The 17,597-nt window shown below is 42.3% G+C and overlaps 1 protein-coding gene across 5 annotated transcripts in view; it reads right to left on the reverse strand.

The window, feature by feature from the left end:
- The window catches only part of LOC144986876 (zinc finger E-box-binding homeobox 1-like), a 75,950-nt gene that overhangs the window by 14,425 nt on the left and 43,928 nt on the right, over nucleotides 1-17,597 (reverse strand). For all 5 annotated transcript variants that reach the window (XM_078935450.1, XM_078935452.1, XM_078935451.1 and 2 more), the window contains exon 2: nucleotides 7,301-7,480. In XM_078935450.1, the coding sequence (XP_078791576.1) occupies nucleotides 7,301-7,480 (180 nt within the window). The remainder of the gene's footprint in view (nucleotides 1-7,300; nucleotides 7,481-17,597) is intronic.

Consider the following 17,597-nt stretch of genomic DNA (forward strand, 5'->3'; position numbering starts at 1 on the left):
TGCAATACAGAGAAGCAAAGAGGAAGCATAGATGAAACGGATTAAGATGAATCAACACACAAAAGAGAAGACCAACTAGTTTAGAGAAATATAAAGACTAATGAAGTCTAAACTCAGGTTTTTACTTCAGATTTAGCAGAAAAGCTTAAAAATATCAACAAAGAACAGTGACCTCTGCTGGTCAACGGAAGATAGAATTAGAGCGCCATTGATACACTATTCAGTCAACAAATTAGGAAATACAACACCAACAAGAACTGTGCAAACACACTAACACCTGTTCCAGATGAAGAGAAAAGGCATTTACAAGCTTAATTTAAAATGTGTCTAAAACAAAACACACAAACACTACCATTACTTTGCAAATAGAAGCAAAGTCATAGGCTGCCAAAATAAGCATGCCTAATCAAGCAGTGATCGATGTTTCCACAGCAACATGCGTCTGCTTCTGCCTCTATCTCTCCCCACCTTACTCACCTCGGTCGGTTTGCATCTGCCCCCCTCCCTCCTCCTCAGTTCCCTCCTGCCACACCTCTGCATATTTTCCCACAACACTCTGCAGTTACACTTCATGCCTCACAAAAGCTACACACTCACAAGCAGACGTTTTGCAGCAAGCACATGTGGGATATCAGAGGAATGAAAACAGGAAATCACATGGAGCACACACACACACACACACACACATCTGATCACATCATGCTCACCAGATCAGACCCGGGAAGCTGTGTATCGGCTCATGCAGAGGCTACGCTTGCGCACACACACCCCCTCACCATAGTGTACCTTGCCAGATCCTGTCACCATGAGTCCGTGATGACTTTACAAGGCTCGATGAATTGGGGCTGCAGTGCGGCCCTGACTGCAGGGGGAGTAGAGCGGGCTAATCTCTCCCTAGAGGACCCCTTCCCCACCAGCTGCTCTCCCCCCAGACGTGGAGGAGCTAAAGCAGCAAAGTCAAGACAATCCAAAAATATCTGGCGAAGCCTTTGAAGGCTCCCACAGCAGCAAAGCCTTTCATGACTTTTCCATGACTTTGCTCTGCACTGAAAACCTCCCTCCTTCCTGGTTTGTTAATGTTTTCCTAAAGGTGTCACTTTAACTGCAGGTGCGGCTGAAAAAGCTCAGGTGCTGCCGTAGCTTTTGACTGTGGAAACCGCGACAGGGTAGTCCTGTCAGCTGCTCCGCTCAGCATGGAGATGCGTTTCACTGTAACTGTGAACACAGGGACGGCTTTTGCAGAAGTCACAACCTGCTGGCATTTCATGAGATGGAGCTCTGCTGCATCAGATCATGGCTTACAAATAAAGCAGTCCCTTTGAGAGCCTGCGAAGAGGACAGTGTTGAGAAAGCTGGAGTTCCCTACAGTGAGGCATTTACAGAAACACCAGATTTACTTTACATCACCACAAAATGTTGTAAAATTGACATTAAAATACCACAAACCTTTCAATTTTGATTAACAAAGAAAATTCCCATGAAATGAGTGACAGTGTGGTTCCGTCAGGCCTGACAGAAGCTCTTCCCTCATGTATACATTTCTAAGACCCTCTGAAAGTTTCAGAGTGCTCTGCAGGACCTCTTGGAGTGTCCTGTTTATTTTGGTCCTTATGAGTTGCACGAATCATCATTAACCAGGAGACGTTTCATCAGAAAAAGCTTTTAGCACCAACTTTAGGCGGGCTTAAAAAGGCAGAGGAGTTTGACAAGAAGTCTGCTAAACAAAAACAGACCCTGCCGGTTCACCGATAACATCCGCAGGCATGAGAGCAGCTGAAAAGGCTTTACAAGGAGGTGCTGGAGTCACAGAGATGGGAGGCAAAGACGGAAAACCGTTGAGGAGGAAAGCAGAGAAATGAAAAAGACTAATGGAGAGGATGCGAAGGAGACAGGATTGAGCAGAGGAAACTTCAGTGTGAGCAGCTTTCAGGAGTCCTGCTCACTCCATGTAAGGCTTTATAAAGAAATAAGGAAACAAACCTCACAGCTATATCTCTTGGTGTCAGATTCCAGGGTTCGTGGATTTGCCTGCGTGAGGTGATGAAGGCAGATGTTTGTGTGGGCTGTGGTGGGATTGGAGGGTTGAGGATGAGAAGAAGGAAACTGCGATTGAACTTGGTCAAAACAGATTCAATTCATCTGCTGCCACCAAACCTGTGGCACTTTTGTTGTGTTGTCATTTTTTAGGAAAACATGTTTTTCTCTTATTGATAGAAAGTTTTAAAAGGCGGCGAAGTTTCATGTTTCAGAAGTTTTCTCTTGTTAAAAAGTGAAATCCAAACCACAAAACAGCATAAAGGACTGAGAAGCAACCCTATGTGGAGGATTCTAGAAGTGTTCTAAAGAGTTTGTGTCTAAATATGGTTGGGTTAGGAGGACAGCAGCAGCGGGTGGACGGGGGGGGACGGGGGGTCCTGCTCGTTCAACAAAGCAGGTGTGAGGCATCAACCAGATCTACTTCAGTCTTAAGGCCCGTACAAACCGGGACGAATATTCGCCAGCTGTTATTCGCCAGCGTATTTCGCCACGTTTTTTGTGTTTTTTCGCTGACGATGAGCCGAGCGAACATGCAATTTCATTCCCTGACGTTAGATGGCGCTTAATGTAAACAGAAATACTCCTGTACACAAGGTGGCGCTGCGCAACTTTACGCTTCTTAAAGTCGCTTTTCACTCAGAAAAAGAGAGCAAGTATTTACGCGCTTGTCAGAATCATACAAAGAAAACATGAATATTTCCAGCACCAGTAGCTCCAGGTCCAGTTCCAGCGATGAAGAAATTATTGTTCTGTAGAATGATGAAAGACGCCGGAAAAGACGCCGATTTTGGGTACATCCCATAGTTACGAGAAGAGAAGAACATGGGGAGTTTTATCGACTGGTACAAGAGCTGAAAATGTTACATGAGCGTTTTCGGGGATGTTTTAGAATGTCCGTCCTTATTTCTTCGCGGCAGTGTAGACGCTACTTGGCGTCTATCTTCTTCGCTGGTATGTGTGCTCAGAAAGGCAGTTTTGTGTTTGAGCGCCCCCAAGTTGTGTTTTACTGTAACTTCAGAAGCTCCAGACATGTGTGCAATAGCGCCATTCTCATTAGTCGTATAGTTTTTGATGCAGCGCTTCAAACCAAAAAACGAACCCGAGGCGTTTTTTGAAAAGTGACGCTTTGACGCGTGGCGTTTTTCGCGTCGGTGTGCACACTCACATTGGTGCCCTTTGTTTAGTCACGAGGCGTCAAACGTCGGCGAATATCGCGCGCGAAATTCGTCCCGGTGTGTACGGGCCTTTAGGCTACATTCACGCCGGGCATGTGAACGCGGGTTTTTGTTTTCACACACGTCTGTTCCTACCCAATACTGGTGCGTGAACTTGAGGCTTGGTGTGAAATGTCCAAGTGGTGCACGTCTCTGGAATCTTGCTCCAGGCTTTTTCTTTTACATCTATATTCTGATATATAAAAAACTCCATCTGGGCACAAACTGCAATTGTTAATTTATCCTCCATGATCAATTTTCAAACATACTTCCATGTTTTGAAAAGGACGCTGCCCAGAGGTCACCGCCCTAGCCAAGTCCCTGATTGGTCGAAGTGCAAGTGGTTTAACTTTAATGCATGTTTAGTGGTGGTGTGTTTCATATGTAAAGCCCAAAAACAAACGTAAAAACTTGCGTAGCGATGCATGAACACCAGAGTTTGAACGGAGAAGCCTGAAATGTGCATGTACACACATTGACATAGACTTTTCATTGGAAGTGGTCGATCGAGTCCGGTGTGAGCGCGGCATAAGTGCGGACCTGCAGAGTGCAAAAAGCTAGCTGCAAACTGATTACTGCTTTATTACTTCACTGATGCCTCCGTCTAACACTCTTGTCTTTAGTACAGCCCTCTCACCTTTTAGATTGTTGACTTTTGCTAATATCAGTTGTTTTTCCTCCATCTTTTTAGCTACTGATTTAGCAATGTGTCAAAAAGTTCTTCTAAAGAAGAAACATGTATTTCTCTGACGTACAATCCTTTAAGAGATGTAGCCTTTCTTGTGGGAGATGAGTAAAGGTGTTTTTGTAATTACTGAGAGAATGGCTGGAGCTGGTGTGTGTGCTGTAGTTACATGAACTTTTCAGTTCATGTTAAAAAGGCCAGAGCATCTGGATCTCCCTGAGGCTGAGAGGGCGATCAGATAATCCAATCAAAAGGAGAAAAGGTTGAAGCACGCCGATGAACAATCCCACACAGAGCTACACTCTAGCATCACCTGACTCTCCTACATGGATCTAACACAGCTCTGGCAGTGTTGTTTGAGAGCGTTTAGGGAAATGTCAGTCCCCAAGCTCTTTTGACAATTAAAATAAATCTTCACTCTATTTTTTCTGTCATAGTGATCTAACTTTAACTTTATAAGATAAAGTCTTGATTTGTTGTAGAAATTTCAAAGTGCAAATTTGTGATCTTTTCTCAGTGAGACTGCCTGACTGGGACATTCATCACATAAGGTCTGAGGCCCCCACGTCAAAGAATAAACTCATCTTGAGCAAAGTCCAGTTTCACAGATAGACAGAGGATGTGGTCACGTTCCCTTGGCCTGCAGTCTCTGTTTGGATGTCATGCTTAGAGTCCTGCATCTTCATCAGATAAGGCATCACAGAACAGTAGCTGTGGTTTCACTCCAGCTCTAATAAAAATCACGGCTTTTGAGTCGTCATGTATTTATGATATGGCCGTCGCCATGTTGGAACCATAGCACGTCAGTCAGCATTGATTAGTCTGACTTGATCTGAGTCATCATTTCTATGACAACCTTCTCACCAATCAGGAGTGAATTTGTTGGAAGTCCACACCTCTACCACTTGAAAGCGGGCTCAGGAGAACCTGTCAATCAAACGTTTCCAACATTCAATATGGGGGCACCGCATGCTTTTATTGAGGCATCTGATTGGTCAGTTTAGAACTTGAATAACTTGCAATACAGAAAAAATGTACCATGAAAAAAAGAACATGTTAAAAAAAGGTAGCAGAGCAAGAATGGTTATTCTGAGAAATAGAATGGCTGTTTATTTCTCAATAGAAGTCTGGGATTTTGGCTTCTTGGAACCAGCAGATACTGTACTTCCTGTTTGGAATTTGAGGGGGGAGGGGTCAGTTCCCTTAAACAGTCAACAGTTGGAGCGTGCCCAGTATAGCCTTTCAAGATCTGAGGATTTGATGGTCACCTTTCAATCAGAAGGCCACCTTCCCATTGTATGACATTTTAATGCCACACATAGTAAAAACAAGTCGCGGTCATTTTTCCCCAGACAAAAGAACAAGGAGCTCACTCTCTGTAGAACCTGTACACCTTTAAAGGGCATACCTTTAAATCCATAAATTATATCATGCAAAATCCCCTTTTTGAGCTTTTCAGTGTAACATGATGGGGCGGCCGTGGTGCAGTGGTAAGATGGTCAACCTCTGATCAGCAGATTGCAGGTTTGATTCCCGCCTTGCCAGCTAATGTGTCAAAGTGTACTTGGGCAAGACACTGAACCCCACCTTGCTGGTAGGGTGGCGCCAGTGTTCAGTAGCAGAGCTGCCATCAATGTGTGAATGTTTGTGTGAATGGGTGAATGGGTCTGTGAAGGGCTTTAAGCCTTCGAGGAAGGTAGAAAAGTGCTATAGAAGTATACGCTATTTACCATTAAACATTAAAAAAAACAACCCCAAAGCAGTATGTTGCTCCATTCTCACATCTCTGGGCATTCCTCTAAAACCCTGGGATCTGAGCACCAGCCCTTCCCAAACCTCGAGAAAGAGTGGGTCCTCACCATTGATGGTTAATGGACTGAATAACCTCTCCCCCCTCGATTTACAAATAGGAAGTACCTTAAAAAGCCAAAATCCCAAAGACTTCTATGAAGAAATAACCAGCTGTTACACAGTCATTCTATTGATCAGAATAACCATTCTTGCTCTGCTACCTTTTATTAACATGCCCTTGATAATCCAAACATTTTGTAATAATATTTTTGCAATAGCACCAGTTATTCAAGTTATAAACTTACCAATCAGATGCCTCAATAAAAGTATGTGGCCTCGTGTCAAGCATTCAAAGTGTTGATTGACAGATTCTCCCAAGCCTGTTTACAGTGGAAGGGCTGTAGCCTTCTTACATGCTAACTCCTGATTGGAGAGTGGTTGCTATAGAAATGTAGACAGACCAATCACGGCTTACTGATGGCGTCTGTTTACAACATGGTGATGGACATATTGGAGAAAAATGGCGACTAAATTGACATTAATTAGTTGGAACCGGAAGCTAAGTATTTTTATGGGTTATGTCACATGCAATTTGTCCAGTTATATTGTACAGTCAATGGTTCTCACTTTGTGACATCCCAAAGTGGGGAACATCCCCTTCTGGGAAGAGTCTACGGTGCCACCTCACACCCAGGCTAAAACACACAACCACTGTCTCTGCGAGCTAGCGCTGATCGGCTGAATGCTTTCATGTTATCTGCACAATACGCACATCAGTCTTTGCCAAACTTCGGATGTTGTTTGTTTTCGCAGATAGGCTGCTGAGGCCGGCCCCAGATTGACGTTATAAAATGGGCGGCACACACAAGGTGCGAAAGGCGGAGCCTCAGAGATTGAGTCGTCCTACTTCCGGGTAGGAAAATGAGCTCGCAAAAATGCCTCATATTTCATAAAAAATGTGTTATTTGGTGTGCCAAAGCTAATATATTATCAAATATATGGATATGGTTTATCCTGAAAGGCTCACGAATAGCACGGTATAGGCCCTAAGCAGATTTGCAGGTTAAGCAGTGTTTTAGTGTGAATCTGAAAGAGGGTAGTGTTGTGTCCAGATGAAAAACAAAAAGGAACGTTCCGCTGGTGAAAAACGACAGACAGTACTTGCTCTTTTAGCTTCTTTTATTCAACCACAACCGTTAGCTCCAACACATACTTCCAGTCTCCAGAACGGACTTTTTTACCCTCACAAGCCCCCTCTAGTGGATAGGAGGGGCATTGCTGATGAGTTCTGCAACAATGGTTAAGACACCACAGGTAGAAAGCATGCTCAGCAAACAGCCAAGATCCAAACTATAAAAGACACCACAGTACCGAGACCATATGCACTAAAACACACCGTTACCCTGTCTAAAACACACACTCCTCTTATGCGTATAGCTAGGTCTCACATGGACAAACCAATGAAAGAAAACAATGGTTTGAAAGCAGAACTATGAATATGACAGAACTTTCTTTTTAAGTCAAGACCAAAGACAGAGCTCTTAGGAAGTTGGAAGTGGACCTTCAGTCTCACCTCCGTTCCAGGAGCCGTTGTGCAGTAATACTGTACTGGTGTCATCGTGGCTGTCCAGGGGCGTGGTCCTGTCAGCGTCGGCGGCGTCCTGCTCCTGCAGGCTGTCATCCTCCACAATGTGTAGCTTGTCCTCATCATCTGAGTCTGAACTGGCCTCCAAGCCATTGTTGAAGTGTGTTACTGCGGAAAAACAGGTGATGGAGAGATTAGAGTGATGAAGGTCAGCCATCAAGCTAACTTCCTGCTTCCTGCTTGTTAAAAGTATATAAAGACTAAAATGTCTGCCTCTGATCATTTATATTGTTTTGGTAATTGTGTTTGACAGCTAAATCTGGGCTTATTATTGTGAGGTTTATTTGTTTTAAGTCAGTTTCACTTGTTCTCGGTAAAATACTGATTATGTGATTTAGCTTTGAAAAGGAGAAAAAACTATAAGAAAATCATCATTTTTTGTTTGTGATTGTTGCCTGTTGCTTCCTTTGCTGAGCACACGTTAAACCAAAGCAGATGTTTGGATCGCTCCAAAAGAAAACTTTCTGTCTCATCCGCATCGGTTAGTCTGTGACTTTAGGGGGACGCATTTCTTTCCTCACAAGCAGAAAACATAAACAGCACAAATGGCCGCCAATAGTAAAAGAATGGCTTGTTTATCAGCTTCTGAAAGCAAATCTATTTCACACGGTGCTGCAGTCAGAGTTTGTCTGTGGGCCATGGCCTCTTAATGGAAGTTCACCATGAAAAATGGACCGTGAACAAGTATGACTGAACTTTGCAGGAACTGCATGTGTGTGCATGTGTGTGTGTGTGTGAGCTGACTACATTTCTTGATGCTGGAAACAAAAAATAATACAGGGATTTAGGTGATAATGAGCGCTGTGCCCTAATTGCTGCTTCATTTGCCGTCTGTGTAAATCTCTGTGCTAAACAAAAAAGACGGAGTGTGTGTGTGTTGGGGAGCGTGTGCATGTGTGTGTGTTGGGGAGCGTGTGCATGCGTGTGTGTTGGGGAGCGTGTGCATGCGTGTGTTTGTGTGTTGGGGAGCGTGTGCATGTGTGTGCGGGTGTGTTGGGGATCGTGTGCATGTGTGTGCGGGTTCTCCACAGGGAAGCTGTACATCTCAGCAGAGGTGCTGCAGACTCCTAATGAGGAGGGACGCTCAGTCTGTTTATCCACAGGTGACAGGTGCACACACAAACACGCAATTACTCACAAACACTCACACAGCTCCCAGTCGACAAACCAGCCTCCCGCGTGTGCAGAGCACAGCAGCGATGACTGCTCACACCCCTAACATGCAGGCCCGGTTCCACGTGCTAACTACCCCACCCTGAACACACCGCTGTTAACCTGTGGCAACACTGGTGTGTGATCCTTCTGTCACACGTTCTAGCTCATTTTGAAAATTTTAGCCGTAAATGAAAAAGAAAAGTTGACAGTGAGGGACACGTGGAAATTGGCATTTTTTTCAGTGAAATATGAAACAACTGTCTCCATAGGACAGCAAGAGACTGTGGCTGTTTTCAGTTCAATACCAAGAGGAGGTAACAGACAAGAGATGCTAACTGGACTGAACGGGCAGAAAAGCCCAGTAATTTAGGCAAAAACATATTTACATTTGATTTGAAATGTTTTATTTTTCAAGCAATCAAAGAAGAATAATACACAAAAAAATTACAATCATCAGTTATACAATGACAATGACCTATAAACATAAACATAAAAAACAAAGTTAAATGTATGTAAAGATGTATTTATTTTCTATGTAAAAAAAAGACAGAAAAGCATGCCGTTGCAATAAAAAGTTCATTTGAATTTAATGTTATTCAAATAGATTAAAGAATATAAGGCTGTTGGTTGGCCCCCCAACATTTTCCCCTCACCACATCTGTCCGGAGAGCCCTGCTCTAAATGATCCGGTAAAACAGGACTTACAAAAACATTTCCAAAGATATGAGAGAAAAACCTCAATCCAACAAAAAGTCAAAAGAAGTGGAAACAGAAACTGATTCCAGTGGACATTTCTGATGAGAAAGTCCAACATTTACTAAATGCCCCTTTTCTTCTCAACATAGCAGGACCTGAGTGACTTTTTCACATTGCAGTCCATGGGTGTAGTTTAGCAGTAAGGCATGACTCCACAACAGCATCTGGACTGGATCAAAGCAGCAGTCTGATGGCAAACACACAACTGCTGCAGCAACACACATCCTGCATCTGTTGTCATTCCTACAGACACACACCATGAGACGGACGGACGGACGGACGGACGTCAGTCTGAGGAAAGCTGACACCAAAAGGCATCGACGTCTTCGTCACTAAACTCTAGGTCTAAAAAGAGCAAACAGGCAGCAGCAGATATAAAAATAGGAAACAAAAGGTTTAGCCTACCAAAAGAATTATTCAACAATCTGCTGCAAAATCCATTTTATACATGGTGTTGGTTTTTAAACAAACTTAGATGTTTTTCTTTGCTTAGCTACATTTAGGCATGAGGGTTTAAATACAGAAAACTGTCATCACTTCTTTTCTCCATCATTCATAACCATAAATATAACTACTGATACCGGATCATCAGGTAATCTGAACAAACATGTTCTATTCTGATTTTACAATGAAGTCATTCTGCAGGTTTCTGAGTTCTGAAAAACGTTATCATTAAATGACACAAAGATGACAGCTGTCATTCTGAACATAAATACTACTGATACCTGAGACTTTAGTTACCATAACAATAGAAAGGGGGGAGCAGAGGGTAAAAGACACAAATAAACAAGAGGTAGTGTATAACAGAGGGCCTTATAAAGAGATCTGTTTTCATGAAAGTGAATTAGGACGACTGTTAATTCCTCCATTTGAAGTCTGCAAATGGAGAAGCCGTCTGCCAGGAAGAAAGATGTCTAGACGAAAGCATTTTCCTTCCTGCCATCCATCTCCCAGATTAACTATCTGTTACATAAGGACTCCTGACCATTCGGCTGTTTTTCTCCCACCTTGGAGTGTGAGATCTGCCATCAAACATCTCTGTCTGCATGCTTTTTCATCCCATAGAGGAGAAAAAAGGTTCTCCTTTGTTTTAAAACCAGGACAAAGGTTTAAATCCCATTCACTGCACTGGAAGACTCTCTTTGAGCCCACTTTCACTGATCTGAGAACTAAACCAAATCTGCAGTTCAGACACATTCTGACCTTCATTCCAGTTCTTCACTGGTTCTGGAAAGCAGAAGCTGGAACAGCAAATGCTCAGAAAAACAGAGAAAGTCCACATGAAGGCAGCAGAAGGCAAATCTTTCCTATAACAAGTTTCACTCAGTGACTGTATCCATCTGATTTATGTTGCAATTATTTGTTTTCAAATTTCCTTATAGACATTTGCTTCTTTGTTTATTAAAAACACTTTTCCCATCCCTAAAATAAACTAAATAAAAATAATAACATTGATGATGGCTTCTTATATATAAACTGGTAAAAGCTGTTAATGATCAAACAGTCAAACAGGAAAATCAATTCATGGATTTGGATTATTTTAAAGAAAAAATAAATTGAAATTAATTAACTTTTTAAACCTAAGATTCAACATTTATAAGATCCTGTCAAGCCTTAAATTTTTCATTTATTAGTATCGCTTCTAACCAGATCAAGAAAAGGAAAAGAGACTTTACATAGAGACAGACATTTAACATTTCTGTGTGAAATAAAACACCCAGAAAACACTCATTAATGTGAAACGGTTCCTGTTGGAGGAGAAAGATTTCAGTCTGAGCCGCAGAGCCAGACTCAGAGTTAGACGTGTGATGGTGGAGAGGGAAGCATGCGCTGACGCCGGACGCATCCTTCCGAACACTACTCTGACCGGACCGCATGAGCTGGCAAAGGCTCTGCTGACAGCACATCAGCCGGGCCGGGCCGGGCCGGGCCCACCGCGCTACAGGGGGTCCCTGGCTCCACTCCTCCATTCTTTGTACCGTCAGGACCCAGACTGCCGATACGGTCAGGGGGGGGCTCTTAGTCCTTATTTTGGTTGCAAGATCGGCGGACTGCACCATTGAGGCGTTCTAGGGTCAGCGCTGTGACTCACCTCTGAAAAACATGAGGTTCAGGTCCAGATGGACTCTGGTACGGCCCGACTGGTGTGACTCGAGGAGGTCTAAGTCAACGGGGGCAGGGGGTCTTGAAGAAACGCCACAATCAGACACCTCAGCTTCTTTAGGTTAAGGATGCTTTAGTTTAAACAAAGCACTAGGTTCCCCTTTGAGGTGATAACCTTAACATTCTAAACAGAAATGTTTCCATCTACTCCACGTTGTTCCATCATAACAGGCTGCAGGTGTACGTTTGAGCTCAGAATGGGACAGATTTCAAGAGATGAGACTACGGCAAATTGCATCAGAGGGAGTAAAGTACAACCTCAAATAAGAGTGAGAACCACCAAAAGATCTAAGAATGGAAACACAATATCCCAGAGGTCTGCATCTCAGGTTATACAGGCTTCAGGCAACATTTTCTTTGTCATTCTGATTAAAAGTCTGCAGGTTTAGTTAGTGGAAGAGTTCACAGGTGAAAACCTCCACAACATCAACACAACGGTGCAGCCAAGATGTGCAACGTTACTGAACACACAAAGAGAAGAATGCACTTCACCCCAAAAGAAATATCCAAAAAGTATTGGACTTGTGCTATTTCAAGGAAAGTTTCCACCCTCAATACACACATCAAATGCAGACAATCACACGCTCACACACACACACACACACACACACACACTATCTCTCTGTCTCACTCTTTTCTCTGCCTCTCTCTGACACACTTGGACTTGATGATTGTACACAGAAGCTGTGTACAATCATCAGAAGTTCACAACCATCACAAAGCCGTCTCCTCTGCCGCTAACACAAAGCTCCACTGCTCCTAGCATGAGTCTGTTAGCAGCCGGACAGACACAGATAGCACTGACATCATCGCCCCGCCTCCCTGCTGGAAATGCTTATTCGATTTGAATGATGTGACACTGTTAGCAGGGTGGATGTGAAAAAATGAAAATGCAATCCCCTCTTTGCATTTTAGTTTTAATTATGACATAGAATAAGCTGTTTTTAAGTAGAAATGAAAAACATTTTGAAGGATTGATTGTTCATTTTAATTTGAGTCATTTGATGCAGCTGCATTTTGAAAATGAAAAAGCATTTCTGTTACTAAATTTTAATTGTAAAGTTAGACATTTCTAAATGAATTTTGCTACACATTTACCAGGAAACTGTTTGAAAATGAAATGTCAAATACCATTTTCATAATCATTTTAATTAAGTGACAGAATAAGCGGTGTTGAAGAAGCAAAAGAAAAAGCATTTTGGTGGATTGCTTTTTCCTTTTAATTTTGAGTCAAAAAATGCAAATTCATTTTGAAAATGAAAAAGCATTTTTGGTTTTGACTTTTATTTTTAATTATGCTACACAAAAGCTTCCATAGGACTCAGCTCTATCATCAAATACTTAAAGACTGGATCATCATCTTTTCCAGGTGAGCAAACATTTATGAGTCTGTTCATGACGTTTTATCATAAATCCTCTCTGATAAGAACAAACGTAAAAGATGCTGCACGACAAGACCACAGTTAATGTCCTCAATGTGTGTGTTTATTGACCCGGTGCAGCTGTGCTGCGTGGGACCTCTGCCAAACCCCTAACAGACAATTACCCCCCGGTGTGTGTTTGTGTGTGTGCACAACAGCCAAACAGAGAGTTTAGGGGGGTGAGCAGCTGATTTTCCTTCAAACTTAACTAATAATGTGTAAACTGCTTTTCATATTTATGACAGTTCCAGGGTGTTAGAAAGAACAATTTCCATAAACATTTAGGATGCCAGTGTGACTCTTCTTGGAAAATAATCCAATCTTCACATTTAAGAAACTAATCCAGCATTTCTGCCCACCCTTTAGGAGTTTACAGGTAAAGCCAATAGGTTTATCGTAATCTCACTTGTGAGGATAGAATTTCATCATCAATATCTCTTTATTAGTGCTAAAGTTTACGCATAACACTCATTGCTTTCACTAATATCCTTTTTCTGTGGATAGTTTTAGTTTAGACTAGTTGAACTGAAACATTTGTAAGTTTTCATGAATTCTTTCTGAATTTCTGGTATGGTCTTACACAAAACTATAAAGTATATACACTAAACTGTACAATTTAAGCCCCCACATCTCCTAAGGAAGTTAGTCTCTGATTTTGCAACAAAGACTAAAGAAAAAGACAACATGGAGGTGCAGCGGTTAGCACCCTGGAACACCCTGGACAGGTCGCCAGTCTGTCGCAGGGTAGAGTGTCCACAATCACACACCCACGCACTCTCACACTCACACCTATGGACAATTTAGATCAGGGGTGGCGAACACGCGGCTCTCGGCCAATAAGCATGCGGCTCTTTGGGTGTCGTCATATTTTCTATTCTTAAACCACATCAGAGGGTATTAAAAATAAATAATAACAAAAGTAATTTGGCAGTGTGTGTGTCTGATGCTGCTCCTGACACATAAGTGACCGCCAATCATTTGTGCGGGTTACGCCCAAAGCCGGAAAACACAGGTAAATATTTCATGTGCGTGCAGACTGTTACCCTGATGTTTCTGGAAGAATGGGAAGATTCTTACTTTTTTACTGAACAGAACAGCAAGTCACTTCCTGATCTGACACAAATTGTCTCCTTTATCAACAAGTTGAAGCTTTTCAAAGTGCACATTCAAAACGGCCTCATCCCACTTTCCTTCTTTGAGGAGCTCACAGCAGAAAGCTGCACTCAGAATGAATAAAGTGCAGAACGTGACGCTGCTCCTGGACGGAAACTTTACTTTGTGGTTTGAGGACCTGCAGCAGAAATGACCACAGATCACTTTTCTCATGGATCCTTTAATCCAGAGACTGACTGACTGAGATCCCCGCTTGTCACTGATGAGGCAACGAGCGAACAGAGAAATCCCCGTGTGTAAAAGAGCTGCTCTCAATCTGCTGTGATGTTCTCCTCAATATATGTCTGCCAGTCCCAGTTTATTACCTTGAAACACGTGGAATCAAGGCATCGGTCCGTTCTGACTGACACTCATGTAAAGGAAGTGATCAGAGAGGCTACGACTGAATATAAACCTGATCTGCAGAGGATTACTAGAAACTAGAGAAATCCCACTGAGATCATCATCCATCACTGCAGCAAGGTGAGAAATTCTGAGATGGAGTTTGGAGAACACACCTGACTGAGCATGCTGGTGTGAATATTTGAATATTCAATCATCAGTTTTTCATGCAAAAAGTCAATCATTAGTTTTTAAATAAAAAAGGTTATAAAAGTATTTTTTTACTGAAGGTTAAAATTAAATGTATGCTGCACACATCTGAAATGTAATGTATTTAATGTGTTTATTGTGAATATGAATGACTTAGACACCATAAGGATGCTCTGTCCAGATGTTTGTGTATTTGCTGGTGTAAGTGTCATTAAAAGAGGAATATTGATGAGTTATAAAGAATTACAGTTAAATACTGTTGGATGAACGGTGAAATATTCAGTTTTATCATCGTTAATCTGACTTCAGAGGAGTCAGTGCCTCACCAGCCATCAACCTCACCTAGTAGTGTGTGTCAGAGAGAGGCAGAGAAAAGAGTGAGATGAGAGAGATAGTGTGTGTGTGTGTGAGATGAGAGAGAGGTGCCTGTGTGTGTGGAGGGGCGGGGGGGGGGGGGTTATCTGACCTCCAGGGTAGTCTCTGTGTTAACTCCGGCTAAGCTGCATTTGATGTGTGTATTGATGGTGGACACTTTCCTTGAAATAAACACAAATATAATACTTGCTGTTGTATTGTAGGGAGAGGAGTGTGTTATGGAAAATAATAGGGCTTTAATTGTGTGTTTGTGTGTACGTCTTGGCAGGTCAGTGTGTGGTGTGGCTCTTTGACTCTCACGGTGAAACATTTCGGCTCTTGGTGTCAAACTTGTTCGCCACCCCTGATTTAGATTAACCAATTACCCTATGGAGCACGTTTTTGGACAGTGGGAGGAAGCCAGAGACCCTGGAGAAAACCCACACATTCACAGGGAGAACATGCAAACTCCACACAGAAAGGCCCCCCATTGATGTTCTGTTCCAGGTCCCCCAGCCGGGACTTGAATCGGGTACCTTGCTGTGTGCGCCACTGCTAATTTCTAAATTGTCATTACGTGTGTGTGTGTGTGTGTGTGTGTGTGTGTACCCAGCTAAGTTGGCTCCAGCAGCCTCTGAATGGGATTCAGCAGGTTCTGAATGGACGACCGAAAATAATTCAGTAAGAAATAAACTGCAGAAATACTATTTGAAATACTGATTCAACATTTCCCTTTGTCATTTTTGCAAAAACAACCTTTTCAAAGTTAAAGTAACCCCATGGAAGTACAAAGGAAGGATATTTGAAGTGATGGTGTCATGTTTTCTAAAAATGTCTTAAAATTAAAGACTGTTTTCTAAGCTACAAGAGCAGAAAGAAAGAAAGAACAAACGTTTTAGTTCAGTTTCTTCTCTTTTGTGGTTGTTCATGATGCATCACAGAGTCACGCTCCTGTCAGGTCTGTGTCTGCTGAAAGTTGGTGTCTGTGTGTCCACAGACGAGGGGGGGTCCATGCCCACCTTGCTTTAATATAGCTGTGAATTTCTCAAGGATGGAGCAGAGCAGCAAACACGCACACACATGCACAGGAAAGCCCCTACAGTCGGCTGCCAGGAATAAAACCCTGAAACTCACACAGCTTTTCCACATGTGCCGTCTTCACGTGCAGCACATGCGCTTGTTACAGCAAGAAGGTCTCAGTGAGTCCACCACTGACCCCGTAAATCACTGAAGGCTAACCTGTCACATGCTTTGAGTCTGACGGTGTGTGTTTGGGCGTCCAGATTAAATCAGAGCTCTCCAGCTGCTTCCTGTCTGACGCAGGAGCTCAATCAGCCATTTTTTACTTTTGCTTTCAAGGGTCGGACCCTCAGATACTGTTAAGACTTAGAGGGACTGATGAACCTCGGATTCTGCACGTCAGACCTTCAATCTCATCAGAGTCTTTCAAGGTTGGTCATGTGATTTAAAGGAATTGCTAATAGTTTCTGTAACAGTGGGCATTTTGCAGTTTCTATAAAACCTAAATGATACATTTCCACAGCTGCACAACCCTAAACCTGTCCTAAATCAACCAAAGTTATTTAGTATATCTGAAGGTCCACCGTTAGCTAACCATCCCACAGAATTACAGAACAACTTCAGTGATCCACATCTCTACATGACACAAAACTGAGAAAATCTACTGATCTTCTACAGTAGAACGGGCAAAAACTCAGGCTGATGGAGACCCAAACTGGCTTTCTCTGCTTCCCAGTCATCAGAACTTCCATGCCTTTCATTTATAGATTCCTTTACATCGCTTTTCATCAGCGATGCAACAAAACGCAGAGAATATGAGGATGTTTGAGCAGCATCAGAGCCTCTGTGCTCAACTTCTGACAGAATTACTGATCAGAAAACAGCAACTTTTCTTTTTGGTGATTTGTTTATGGTTGCTGTTGTGATGTCTTTGGCAGAAACTCAACAGAGCTCATCTGAGGGAGGTGTGGGCTCTTCAGGTGTGTGTGGGAAAGAAAACTTCTTGTTCTGGGTTAGGCCTGCAGAGATCTGTGATACAACATCCACCTTCAATGTGAACAAAACAACACAATCAGAAAATCAGGTCCAAGATATTCACCACAAATGGCTTTGTATTGTATTCTACTGTACAAATGCAAACTATCAAAGTTTATTGGGAAAGTGTCATTATGCTATTACACTTAGATCTTCATTTTGTATTTTTTACGTAAGAATTTTAATTTCCTCTTTTTGTAGAAATATTGAATTTTACCATTTTTAGCTCCTTTTACAACTAATATTTGTCACGAAAAAACAGTTTGGAAATATTACAAAAGCACAGAATGTTTCCATAGTAAAAGGTCAATGAAGAATCTTGTTAGATATATTTAAGAAGACGACTTTTTAACTTTAAATCACAAAAACATTTATTAGATTTATTATTTATTACAAAAAGTCTAGAGCATAACGTGTAACTCTAGAGATTATTTACAGCAGCTTCAAGCTCAGCTATTTTGATAAAGTCCAGTTTCAGTTATATGCAAGAGAGCAGGGAGTACAATCCCTTAGTAATAATAAGATCTGTAATAATGAAATGAAGTCCTATTTAAACACACCTTATCAGAGGTATAAGAGTTGGAGCCTGCAGAGGCTCTTCCATCATTTTCACACTG

This window comes from Oryzias latipes, chromosome 17 (genome assembly GCF_053564925.1).
Source record: "Oryzias latipes strain Hd-rR chromosome 17, Olatipes_Hd-rR_3.1".
NCBI lineage: Eukaryota > Metazoa > Chordata > Actinopteri > Beloniformes > Adrianichthyidae > Oryzias > Oryzias latipes.